The 14,209-nt window shown below is 34.9% G+C and overlaps 1 protein-coding gene across 1 annotated transcript in view; it reads left to right on the forward strand.

The window, feature by feature from the left end:
• Positions 1–14,209, forward strand: part of ADAMTS6 (ADAM metallopeptidase with thrombospondin type 1 motif 6) — a 263,626-nt gene that overhangs the window by 203,115 nt on the left and 46,302 nt on the right. Inside the window, exons 18-19 of the mRNA XM_024753116.1 lie at positions 11,067–11,230; positions 11,656–11,794. Coding sequence (XP_024608884.1) covers positions 11,067–11,230; positions 11,656–11,794 — 303 coding nt within the window. The remainder of the gene's footprint in view (positions 1–11,066; positions 11,231–11,655; positions 11,795–14,209) is intronic.

Consider the following 14,209-nt stretch of genomic DNA (forward strand, 5'->3'; position numbering starts at 1 on the left):
TTTTTGCGGTATGCGGGCCTCTCACTGTTGTGGCCTCTCCCGTTGTGGAGCACAGGCTCCGGATGCACAGGCTCAGCGGCCATGACTTATGGGCCCAGCCACTCTGCGGCATGTGGGATCTTCCCAGACCGGGGCACAAACCCGTGTCCCCTGCTTCGGCAGGCAGACTCTCAACCACTGTGCCACCAGGGAAACCCCATAGTTGATTTTTTAAAATCAATTTTAATGAGGTATAATTTACGTATAATAAAATGCATCCATTATAAGTGTATAGTTCACAAAGTATTTACAATTTTATCTGTATCTCTCTATATATAGATATAGATATACATATACATATAAATACCACAACCAAGATGTAGAACATTTCTGTGACTCCAAAACATTCTCTCATTACCCTTTGCAGTCAAGTCCCCCTAGCCTTAGCCTCAGAAAACATTGATCTCTTTTCTGACATTTTATTATTTTACTTTTATTTATTCTGGAATTTCACATAAATAGGATCATATAGTATGCACTCTTATATCTGGCTTTTTTTTCATTCATAACATAATGTTTTTGAGATTCATCTATATTGTTGAGTGTATCTGAAGTTCATTCCTTTTTATTGCCAAATAGTATTCCATTGTTTGGATATACCATAATTTATTTATCCACTCACTTGTTGATGGATATCTGGGTCATTGTCAGTCTTCAACTATTATGAATAAAGCTTCTTTGAACATTCATAGACAAGTTTTGTGCAGGCATATGTTTTCCTTTCTCCTGGATAAAAAGCCTAGGAGTGAAATCACCAGGTCATATGATAAGTACATGTTTAACTTTATAAGAAATTAATTAAATTGTTTTCCAAAGTGATTGTATCATTTATATTTCCACCAGTAATGTAAAAGAGTTCCAGTTGCTCTACATCCTGTCAGTACTTGGTATTGTCAGTCTTTTTAACTCTACCTATGTAGATATTTTTTTTTGTAAAATGTCTAAACAAATATTTTGCCTATTTTTACATTTTTTCTTTTTATAAAGTTCTGAGTTCTTTATATATTCTAGTTATGTCTTGTTCAAATATATGTTTTATGAATATTTTCTTCTCATCTGTGGCTTGTTTATTTCTGTTCTTAATGGTGTCTTTTAATTCTGATGAAATCTAATGTATTAATTTTTTTATAGTTTGTGCTTTCACATCCTATCTTAGAAATTTTGCCTACCCCAGGATTGCAAAGATTGTCTTCAATGTGTCTTAGAGAAATTATGGGTTTAGCTTTTACATTTAGATATATGGTCCATTTTGAGTTTTTATGTAAGGTATAAAGTAAGGATTGAAATTCAGTTATTTTCACATGGATATTCAATTACTATAGCACCCTTTGTTCAAGAATATTTCCCCCATTGAATTACCTTGACATTTGTGTTAGAGATCAATTGCACATGAATGTATGGGTCTATTTCTGTTCCCTCCCATTGTTCCGTATGTCTGTCCTTAAACCAAAACCACACTGTGTTGATTAATAGAGATTTCCATTAGGTCTTGAAAATAGGAAGCATTATGTCCTCAAATTTGTTCCTCTTTCTCAAAATTATTTTTGTTTTTCTAGGTCCCTTACATTTCTATATACATTTTAGAATCAGCTTGTCAATTTCTACAAAAAGAGATTATTTGGGATCTATAGATCAATTTGGGGAGAATTGACATCTTAAAAATATTGTCTTCCAATACGTGAAAAGACTTACCTGTATATTTATTTAAGTCTTTACATTTGTTCAATAATGCTTATTTTTCAGTGTACACATCTTGCACATATAGATTTTTTAAAAAATCTATCACTAAATATTTCATGCTTTTTGATGTTATTGTAAATGATATTGATATTTTAATCTCATATTTGAATTGTCAGTTGTTATACAGCAATTGATTTATTTTTGTATTGACCTCATGTCCTGTGTCCTGGTTATACTCATGTATTAGTTCTGATAGTTGCTTTGTACATTTCTTAGGATTTTCAACATAGATCATCATGTCATCCTTCAACAAAGGCAGTTTTACTTCTATCTGTCCAATATTTGTGTCTTTTATATTGTTTTTCTTGCCTTATAATAGTGATCAGGACCTTCAGTACAATGTTGAATAGAAGTGAGGAGGCTGGACAGCCTTTCATTGTTGCTTATCTTAAAGGGAAAGAATTCAGTTTTTTGGGGTTTTTTGTTTGTTTTTTTTAACCACTAAATATAATGTTAGCTAGAAGATTTATGTAGATGCCCTTTATCAGGTTGAGGAAGTTCCCTTCTGTTTCTAGTTTTGAGAGTTTTCTTCATGAATAGGTTTTGAGGTTTACTGCATGATCATGTGTTATTTTTTTTCCTCCCTTTCCTGTTAATATAGTAAATGCATTGATTGGTTTTCAAATGTTAAATCAATCTAGCATTCTTGGAATAAAAATCACTTTGTCATAAATTTATTATCCTTCATATATATTGTTACAATTGATTTACTAATATTCTGTTAAGAATATTTGCATCTATGTTCATGTGGGATATTGGTCTGTAGTCTTTTCTTATAACATCTTTGTTGGTTTTTATATTAGGATAAACCTGTCCTCATAAAGTTGGTTGGGTAATATTCCTTTCTTCTCTATTTTCTGAAAAAGTCTGGGTAAAATTGGTATTATTTCTTAATGTTTGATAGAATTCAACTGTGAAGCCATCTGGGCTGGAGTTTTCTTTGTGGGAAGTCTTTAATGAAAAATTCAGTTTCTGTAATAGATATAAAGTTGTTGAATTCATTGGCATAATTTTGTGCATAATATTCCCTTATTCTGTTTGAATGCCTGTAGGATCTGTAGTGATGGCTCTTCTCTCATTCCTCACATTGGTGATTTGTATCTTCTTTTTCTTGATTGTTCTAGTGAGGTGTTTATTAACCTTATTGATCATTTCAAAGAACAAGCTTTTGGTTTAAATGACTTTTCTATTATTTCTCCATTTTCCAGTACATCGATTCTCACTCTTCTCTTTATTTTTTCCTTTTTGCTATTCACTTTGTGTTTAATTTGTTATTTTTCTAGCTTCTCAAGATAGAAACTTAGATTATTGATCTTAAAGATCTTTTTTCTAACCTAAAATAGGCATTTTGCACTATAAATTTCCCTCTAAGCGTTGCTTTAACTTCATCCCATATATTTGATAGTTTTATTTTCCAACACTCAATTTAAAATATTTTATTTACCATATGACGCATGGCTTAGAAGGTATTATTCAATTTCCAGATATTTGGGGGTTTTTCTTAATTCCATTATGGACAGATAAGGTACTTTGTATGATTTTAGTTCTTTTGTTGAGGTGTGTTTTTATGGCCCAGAATATGGTATCTCTTAGTGAATGTTCCATGTGCACTTGAGAAGAATGTATATTATGGTGGTATTGGGTTTAGTAGTCCATAAATGTCAATTAGATTAAATTGGTTGACAGTTTTGTTCAAGTCTTCTACATTTTTATTTATTTTCTGCCTCCTTGTTTCAGCAAATATTGAAAGAATCATGTTGAAATCTCCAACTAGAATTGTGGATTTGTTTATTTCTCCCATTAGTTGTAAGGTTTTGCTTCATTTATTTTCAGAGTTTCTTGTTAGGTGTATAGACATTTAAGATTATTAGATTTTCTTGATGTATTGAACATTTTATAATTATCCTATGTTGCTCTTTATTTCTGATGATATTCTTTGACCCTCATCTATTTTGACTGATACTAATCTAGCCACCCAGATTTCTTCTGATTAGTGCTTGCATAGTAAATTCTTTTCCATCCATCCACTTTTCACATGTAGGTGTTTCTGAACTTTAAATATGTTTCTTTTAGACAACATGTAGTTTGACTCTGATTTCTTATTGTATCTAACCATCTTTGCTTTTTCAATTACAGTCTCTAAATGGGGGGCTTGCCAAACTTTTTCTGTAAAGGCACAGATGGTAAATATTTTCAGCTTTACAGGACATGAAGTCTCTATCTCAGCTATTAAGTTCTACTATTGTAGTGTGAAAGCAGATACAGATAATACATAAATAAATGGGTATGACTATGTTACAATAAACTTTATTTACAAAACAGGTGGTGGACCATAGTTTGTCAGCTCCACGTCTGGATCATTTATATTTAATGTAATTGTTAAAATCATTGGGTTTAAGTCTACCATTGTGCTATTTTTCTATTTGTTCCGTGTATTTTTCCCTTTATTCTCCTTTTATGTCTTCTTTTAGGTTTATCAAGTGTTTTATAGTATTCCATTTGGACTCTACTAATGGCTTATTAGCTATACTTCTTTTTTCTATTTAATTAGTGGTTGCTCTAGAGTTTACAAAATGCATCTTTAATTTATCACAGTATACCTTCAAATAATATTATACCATTTATGTATAATGCAAGATGCTTGTAACAGTTTATTTCCATTGTCTTCTTCCATCCTTTGTGCTATTTTTTAAAAACACATTTTACTTTTTCATATGTTATAAACCCTACAATACATTGTTATTATTTTTGTTTTAAAGAGTCAGTTTTCCTTTTTAAAAATTTAAAAATAAGAAAAATTATTTTCTATTTACCTACATATTTATTGTATCTGGCATACTTTCTTTGTGTAGATCTGAGCATCCATCTGTATATATCTTCCAGTTTTTTCTCATTATATTTGTTTTCCTTTAAAATCCTTGAGTATATTTCTAATAGCTGTTTGAAAGTTATTTTCTGCTAATTCCATAATTTCTGTCATTTCTGTGTCTGTTGCTTTTACTTGGCTTTCTTCATGGTTTGTACCATATCTTCCCCTTTCTTGCCAGTTGTAGTAATTTTTCATTGGATGTTGTACATTGTGAATATATTTTTATTGAGAGTCTGGATTTTGCTGTTGTTGTTGTTTTATCCTTTAAAGAGTGTTAACTAACTTGTTGATGAGCTTGATATCTTTGAGACTTGTATTTGAGCTTTGTTTACGGGAGTCCAGAGTAGCCTTAATTCTAGAGTTCAGCCCTACTAAAAAGGCATGATTCTCTGCTGAATGCCCTAGTGGTTGAAACTCTCTGAATTCTTTCTCTAGAAATTTTTCTGCTTGTGGTTATCTAGTTTTTTGTTTTCGTTTCTGTTTGTTTGTTTTTTGGTGGGTTTTTTTGGCCTGGCTTCATGGAATTTTATCTTATGCATACATGGATTACTATTCAGCAACAGATTCCCTCCTTTTACTCTAATTCTCTGGTTCTGCAAATTCCAAGTATCTTAGTCTTCCCAGTTTCTGATCTCTGTCTCCTTAACTCAGTGAGACCACCATCCTCTGCTTGGGTTCTCATGGTCTACACTGACAGAAAGTGCCTCCAGGCAGGAATCTAGGGAGATTATATGACTCACCTTGTGTTCCTTTTTGCCTGTGTCACAGTCCTGCACAGTCCTGGCCAATGTCTAAAAACAGCTGATTCATATATTTTGTGAGTTTTCTAGTTATTTATAATTGGAGGGCAAGTCCAATCCCCGTTATTTCCTCTGTAAAGAAGTGGAAATTCTGTTTATTTGATGTTTGATCCCTTGAGACAGATTTAGACTCTGCAGAGACCCTTATGAAATCTGGTTGAGTTCTTATTCCCCTTAAAATACCACCTGTTTTTCCTTAAATCTTTTAAAAATAAGACTATATCTAGAATGCATCTTTAGGTAGAATACCAGTATCATCAGGCTCTTCCTTCCTTTATTTAGGAAGACTCCTTTATTTTTATACCATAATTTTAGATTCTTTTCTGCATCAGCAAGAATCAAAACAAAAATAAGACATCAGATGTTTTCCCTTTGATAATTCTTTGTCCATAATGCCACATCCTTCTCCCTTAGTAAATTCTTATTCAGTCCTTCTTAAATGTTTGGTGTTTTTCTGAAGTATATTATGGTACCAGCAAAGGTGAGTTAGGATTCCTTAAGTGAGTAGATGGGAAAATGGAAAGTGAGAGCTTAAATTGAAGGAGAATTCAAAGCAGCTAGAGGTTTTGTTTTTATTTTTGTTTTTACTGTTTCATGTGATACAGGCTCAGATGTCCTATATAACCAAGTAATTTTGATGTTTCAAATGAGACAGAGAATTACTGTGAGAGTTGAAAATAAAAAATTTTAAATACAAGACAAATTTAAGACTAAATAATCCTTAAATTTCATTAACATGTTCTTATCTCAAAAGATTAATTAGATTTATTTTTGACAATCAAATGAATTTTATAACATACATGAAGTCAAGAAAGTACAGATATATTTGCCAGGCAGATGGGGGTAGCGGGAATGAAAATAGTCTATACTCTTAAGAACAAGTGGCAGAGGTCCAGAGAGTCAGAGACTCTCTGCATCATGACCCTTTTAGTCCTTTGGGCCTGCTTGTTTATCTGGCCTGATAAAGTTTTTGAAGAAGCTAGCATACTAACAAAAAAATTAAACTGACGTGTTTGTCACTGTCAAAGCATGATAATCATTATCAAAATTATCACTCATTTATTTATAGAAGTTTTTGTATAGTAGTGCTAATAACCCTTTTTCTATCACATATTTTTAAACTTTTTTATATGCTTTTTCCTATGGAGGTTTAAAAAATTATGCATGCACATCTACTAATCTTTTTCTTTATACTTTCTGAGGTTTTGGTCATGCTTAGAAAAGCTTTTCAATACCCCAATATTATTTTTTAAAAAGTACTCTTACATTTTCTCCTACCATTTTATGATTTAACTATGTTTACATTTAAATATTTACCCATCTGGCATTTATTCTTTTCTCTCTTTTTTTTAAACTTTGTTTTTATTGAGGTAATATCCAAATAACATAGAATTCAAACATTTTTAAAGTGAACAGCGTACTGGTATTTAGTACATTCCAAAATATTTTCATCACCCCAAAAGGAACCCGGTGTCCATTAAGCAGTTACTTCCCATTCCCCAGCCCCTGGCAACCACCAATCTGCTGTTTGTCCCTATAGATTTACCTTTTCTAGATATTTCTTATGAATAGATGCATAAAATATGTGACCTTTTATGTCTAGCCTCAGCCTCTTCCACTCAGTGTAATTTTTTTTTAGTCTTATCCTCATTGATGCATGTACAGTTCTTCATTCTTTTTTATAGCTGAATGTTATTATTCCCTTGTATTGTATATACCCCAGTTTGTTTATCCAGTCATCCATTGATGGACATTTGGTTGTTTCTACCTTTGGCTATTGGGAATAGTGCTACTATGAACATGTGTGTACATATATTTGTTTGAGTACCTATTTTCACTTCTTTAGGATATATACCTAGGAATGGATTGGTGGTATCTATTCTTATATAAAGAATGAGACAAATTCAGCATTTTTTTTTTTTTTTTTGCCAAAAAGCTAGTCTTTTGTCTTAGTTTCATTTCTTGTTATCTTTCCTTTACTAATTTAGGGTGCTTCCTTTGTTATATATTAATTCCCATATGTACTTTTGTTTATTTCTTAACTGTCCATTTTGTTCTATTGTTCTGTCCATCTGTGTGCCATACCACAGGTTGTTCCCACCCCATATTTGTATAATTACTGTTTTAATATTTGGACAGGAAAATCTGCTCTCTAACCCCACCTCCATCCCCAGTTATTCCTTTAGTCATAATTTCCCTTGCTAGTTCCACATTTTTATTCCTATAGATAAGCCTTTCATTCCTTTCTATCAATAACATTATAAATACTTAATATCTTCTTGACATTCACATGGAAAATTACTATTTTAATTTGTGTTTAAGAAAATGGTCAAGAATCCCATCTCTACATCCAGCACAGCAACAGTACCCCTTGGTTGAGTTTGCAACAGACTACTATCATCCAAAAAGAACTATCTAGTTTCTGTAGGGGCCACACAAGTGAAGTAAATAGGTATATGGTAGAGACCACCAGCCTTGCACACTTTAAGACCTTATGGGTAGCATTCATCTCTGGCAATCCACACATACACACCTCTGCCCCCACTCCAAGATGCAGTATTGTTTGTAGTTTACTGTTTTAGCTGGGGGAAGGAGAGAAGTTTCAGAGACTTCAACCTGGTCTTCCCCACTGAGATAGGTGTTATTTTACAGATCAAGAGATAAATGTGAAGGTTATGCCAGCTACCAAGTATACTGTTTCCATTTTATTTTTATTTTATTTTATTTTATTTTTTTTGCGGTACGCGGGCCTGTCACTGTTGTGGCCTCTCCCGTTGCGGAGCATAGGCTCCGGACACGCAGGCTCAGCGGCCATGGCTTACGGGCCTAGCTGCTCCGTGGCATGTGGGATCTTCCTGGACCGGGGCACGAACCCATGTCCCCTGCATTGGCAGGCGGACCCTCAACCACTGCGCCACCAGCGAAGTCCCCTGTTTCCATTTTAAATTCAGGTCTGAGAGAAATGACCACTGACTGGATTCATGGACTCAGTGGACACTCTGTGAGCTGGACCTGGGTCAAAATTCCTTTTATTACTTTACTTCTACGTGGTCTTATCCTAAACAAGGGGCACCATTTGCCACTTCAGGTCAACTCAGTCCCTGTGCCCAACAGTCCTCAGTATATTTGGATTTTCCCTTTCCCTGCTGGTAATGGCTTTTACGTCCTTTGAGGAAAGGCAAGGAAAAATTACCACTGAGTGCTGTGGTGTTGTGATGTTGCAGGATCCTATCTCCTGGTCACCCAGCCTCTGCTTAAGCTCAGTGGGTCTGGATCAGAAAAGTGCCCATCTCTTGGGCCCCTTGGAAGACTGTATTCTGTTAAATATCTCCATGACTACTCCTGACTGCCATGCTAATTTGTTATTGTTTTTGATAACTGTACCCACCTCCATTCTAATGGTTACGCCATACTTCCTGGCCTCTAGTATGTTGGGATCATCCCCATTGCTGTCTGCGAGCCCAGTTCTGTAATGACAGTTCCAAACTTAAAGAGAAGAGCGCCTCAGTGATGCTGGTGCCTGTCTCACCAGCACATTCTTTTATTTATTTATTTATCTATTTATTTATCTATTTATTTTTGGCTGTGTTGGGTGTTCGTTGCTGTGTGCTGGCTTTCTCTAGTTGCAGTGAGCGGGGGCTACTCTTCATTGCGGTGCGGGGCCAATTCTAATATGCTATTAGATTGCTATAATATGTTATTAGATACATATCTGGAGCGCAGGCTCAGCAGTTGTGGCACGTGGGCTCAGTAGTTGTGGCTCGTAGGCTCTAGAGCACAGGCTCAGCAGTTGTGGTGCATGGGCTTAGTTGCTCCGCGGCATGTGGGATCTTCTCGGGCCGGGGCTCGGGCCTGTGTCCCTTGCATTGGCAGGCAGATTCTTGACCACCGCGGCACCAAGGAAGCCCCAGCAGGTTCTTTATCGTTCTAATAAGTGGAAGGTCTTTCAGGCCCTTGTGTAGAATATAGTCAACTGATAGGGTTTTTGCCTTATACATACTATATCCACTTTTGAATGTCCACTTCTGTGAAATTTTGATCCCTTCCTCTTCTCCCTGCTTCCACCTCCTGCTGATAAGTGCTACCAGGCCCTGCAGCACCACAGTGCTCTCTACAACCATTTGGGAATTTTTATTGAAAGTCACTAAATCTGTAGCTTAATACAGGCAAAATTGAGTCTTTACAAGAACAGGTTATTTCTCTCCACTTGTTTAGATCATCCTTGATGATTTTTATTAAAATTTCATAATTAACTCCACTAAGGGTTTGCCTGCCTTTTGATGGAATTATTACTATGTATTTTTATATTTTTCGTTGCCACTGAGAATGTCCTTATTTAAAACTGCTTTATAACTGCCCTTCCTGATGTAGTAATACAACTGACTTTCATATATTGATTTTTATATCAAAACTTGCCAAACTTTCTTATTAAATGTCTTATTTTTCTATAATTTCTTTTAGATTTTTTACATTAAGATGAAAATTATATCATCTGAAAAAAAAAACTGAGTCTTTTGGCTCTTCTTTTCCTTCCTCATTGCCTTTATTTCTTTTTTTTCTACTCTGTTACACTAGCTAGATCCCACAGTCAATGACTGAATAAAAGTGATGGTAACAGGCATCCTTAACTTTTTCCTGATCTTAAAGAAAATGCCTTCAACATTACATCTTTAGGTTTGATGTTTACTATACATTTTTGTTTGAGTGTTTTTGTTTGCCTTTTATAAAATTAATGAAGTTTCACGCTTTCCTAGTTTACTAAAATTTCTTTTAAATCATATATGAATATTGAACTTTTTAAAATGCTTTTTCTGCATCTGTTAAGGTAATCATCTGCCTTTCTTCCTTTAATAATATGAAAAAGTATATTAATTGATTTTCTATTTTTAAACCAGCATTGCAGTCCTGGGATAAGCTTACCTTACTTCTGATGTATTAACTTCTATATTACTTTATGCCAATTGCTAATATTTTATTTAATTATTTACATTTTGCATGTTTGTTCAAGAATGCTCTTGTTGCATAATTTTTATTTACTTGACTGGCCAGGTTTGAACATGAAAATGCTGGGTTCATAAAATGAGATTGGACATATTCTCTTTCTCTATCCTCTTGGAAGAGTTTTGTGAAAAACTGAAATTATTTTTTCCTTGAATGTGTGGTAGAACTACTCTGTACAAAGTTGTCTGAGTCTGATGTTTTCTTGTGGGAAAACTTTTATTGACTTTGAATAATCTAATATGCATTTTTTGGTATTTTCTGAGACACTAATTCACTGGCAGGTGAATCATAGTGCTTCTACTTTACCAAATTATATAGCATCATCATCTATGAGAAAGAATGTACTTACTGAATTTCTACCAACAGTGGCTGGAGATTACCAAATATTTCTGTTTCTGTGGTAGAATTCCTGGCACCTCATTAGAAATCACTTCACAATGTATATCTAAGTAACAAAAAATAAATTGTTGGTGTTGTCTGTAAAAAAAAAAAAGATTCCCGTCTCAAAATGGAAATAGATATTCATTGTACACTTCAGTGCAATGATTAATGAGTGACATTGTAGTAAATGAAGTTTCACATTTTTAGGTAGTGATTTTTTTTTTTTTTTTTTTTAGCTTTAAAATCTGAAGGGGATGATTACTATATTAATGGTGCCTGGACTATTGACTGGCCTAGGAAGTTTGATGTTGCTGGGACAGCTTTTCACTATAAGAGGCCAACCGACGAACCAGAATCCTTAGAAGCTTTAGGTCCCACCTCAGAAAATCTCATTGTCATGGTAAATATGCCTTTGCCACTTCATTTCTAATCTTTGTAATCTGCCCTGTGAAGTAGGAAGGGGCAGGCTTTATCATCTGAAATTAAAGTGGTGAAATTAAAGTAAATAAAGGTAAAATGGTATGCCCAAGGGTGTAAAAGTCTGTGTAAAGTTAAGACCATAGTGCTCTTTCCATATGACTGATCTTTTCAATGCCTGCTTGAACAATATTTTTATAACCAAATAAGGCAAATGAGAGAAATGGCTCCAAGTTACCCATGAAAACGGAAGTAGAAAATTCAGTATAACTGCATGTGTTCTAAAAGTTGTCTTAAATTTCCCTTAAGACTTACATTATGACATTTTCTTCTTCAAAAGAAATAGTAAATATCTGAATAAAGGCTCATTGTATTTTAATTATCTTCACCAGTTGTTTTCAATGTCAGGTTCTGCTTCAGGAACAGAATTTGGGAATTAGGTATAAATTCAACGTTCCCATCACCCGGACGGGCAGTGGAGACAATGAAGTTGGCTTTACATGGAATCATCAGCCTTGGTCAGAATGCTCAGCTACTTGTGCTGGAGGTAAGACACCCACTAGGCAGCCCACCCAGAGGGCAGGATGGAAAGCAAAACATTCTGAGCTATGCTTTGTGTTTGCTAAAGAAGCTAATTGGAAATATTTCTTGCAGGTTTGCTTCAAGCTGTAATTTAGCAAAAGAAACTTTGCTTTAATTATATTATATTCCGTTTGTTTTTAACCTCATGTAATTTGTACAGATTTGTTGGTAAAATACATCTTGGCACAATGAGTGTCTCTGCTGGTGCTTCTCCCAAGACTATCTTGAAGGTGGGCTGTTTGCTTTTCGTGAACACATTCTTGGTAAAGAACATCAAGAGTTTTAAATAAGAAAATGAGCAAGAATCAGACGGCACAGATGTAACGTCTTGTAATGGGGGATGAGAATGTATGTCTGTGTGCTTGTGTGTTTGTGTTTGCGTGCTTGTATGTTTCCCACAATACTATTCAAACTCCCTTCTGCAGCCATCCAAGTTAAGGGGCTATATACTGGGATACTACAATAATTACTGGTGTCTGGGTCTCTGGGTTAATGGTGTTTGCAGACCCCATGATAGTCCCTCAGAGAGGTAGCTGTTAGGCGGTGGTTGGTGATGTGTTGGTTGTCCCATGTGCGTTTTTCATGGGTGCCTTTTCCCCACAATTTACTCTATTCCTAATCCTCCTCCCTCTAGTGGCCACCAATGCAATTCTTTACCTCTGGCTGGGAGAGCAGGACAGTTGGCTTCCTTCAAAGCCAACACCCTTGCTGCTGCATGGACTGGTGAGTAGAAGTGCTGTGCAAGCAGCATCTTCCTTCTCTCTGGAGACTAAATGCATCGCCTCCACCGTACACCTTGGTCCCAATAGGCAAGGAGACAAAACCTATCCCTCAGGCCTGCGCTGGACTAGAGCACCTCACCATTCCGAAAGCAAAGATTAAATTTTGAATAGTGATATTTAGAATGGGAGAGATGGAACTAAAGTGAATCATCCCATTTTACCCCGCATTCCAAAGTATTACCTATTTTTCCTTTCTGAACCGCTCAGAAACACATGATTTACATGGACTTCATCCTATCTTGTCCTGTACTCACTGACTCTCTAAACACTTCTGATTCTCAAAGCTTGAATCAGAGAAATTATTTTCACGGAAGTGAATAATCACAATAATACATTCAGTAATTTTAGACTCATGCAAAATTAAATCATGGATAAACTCCAGCTTAAGTAGTAAACACTATGCAAAAAAAGCAAATGAACAATAATAATGTTTTCCTCCTGTGTGAAGTGTCATGAAACATGGTTATGTGTAATCTGTGGCATATTTAAAAAGATCTCTAACTCCCATCCGTTTTATGTATAAAATGGCTGGTGATTTATAAAGTTTTAAAAACTATAGGGCTTTACTATTTCTTTTAACAAAATAAAGGATATTTGAAATTAATTGTTCAAGTGAATGCCATTATATTATATTATAGTGGCATTTATATATATATTTCTTTGTTCCAATTAAATTCCTTTTTATTTAATCTATAAATTAACTTTCCCCTTTTCACATACCAAAAAGAAGTCTTCCTGATAACAATAAACACATAATTCAGGCCCTGAGGTAAGGTGGGATAAACTTATTAAAGAATCAAAATAATTTAAAGTTCAGGAAATCTAATGAAGTAGTCTAAATGTCGAGGTTGATTAGCTTGGAGAAGAGAAGGCTGAGGGAAAGTATATTATGATAGTATCTTCAAGTATGTGACAGAATGTTGAATGGGAGGTTCTTAGTGCCTGTTCATCTTTGTACTGAAAATTGCTATATTTGGGGATGGTTTAGATTCAGTCTTGTCTGAGGCCAAAGAGGGATTAAGTGAATTCTCAGTGTTCCTTCTAACTCTATTCTTCGTTCAGAAAGTAGATAGTCCAACAAAAAAGGGGTGGGGGAGAAGGCCAAGAGAACTGAATTTAGAAGAAAAACTATGATTTTATTAAAGTAAAGAAGTATGAAAAATCTGAATGTGTGTTATTCTTTTCCATAACACCTGTATTGAGAAATCATAATAGAAGAGTGATTTCTTGTGATGGGGCATAAAACAAAAGAAAAACAAGGAGGGAGCAAAGCCCCTGGAAAGAGAATTTTCTCTTTATTTTTTATACTTCTTTCTTCTCTTCTGGAGCTACCAATCCTAGATATTTGAGGTGGTTCTGGGAACTGTAATTCTGCTCAGTTGTGAGTAAAAAGCCTTTCTAAGGCCATTGCCTTGTTTGGAAGAGAGATGTACAGTGTTTGAGAATCAGCAGGCATAGTGTGATGAGCTGCATTTCTTGGTAAGTGGTTCTCCAAGTGTGGTCCCCGAACCAGCAGCATCAATGTCACCTGAGAATTTATTAGAATGCTAATTTGGGGACCCCATCTCAGACCTACTGAATAGAGTCTCTCTTTGTGG

This window comes from Neophocaena asiaeorientalis, unplaced genomic scaffold (genome assembly GCF_003031525.2).
Source record: "Neophocaena asiaeorientalis asiaeorientalis breed wild unplaced genomic scaffold, Neophocaena_asiaeorientalis_V1.1 scaffold399, whole genome shotgun sequence".
Taxonomy (NCBI): domain Eukaryota; kingdom Metazoa; phylum Chordata; class Mammalia; order Artiodactyla; family Phocoenidae; genus Neophocaena; species Neophocaena asiaeorientalis.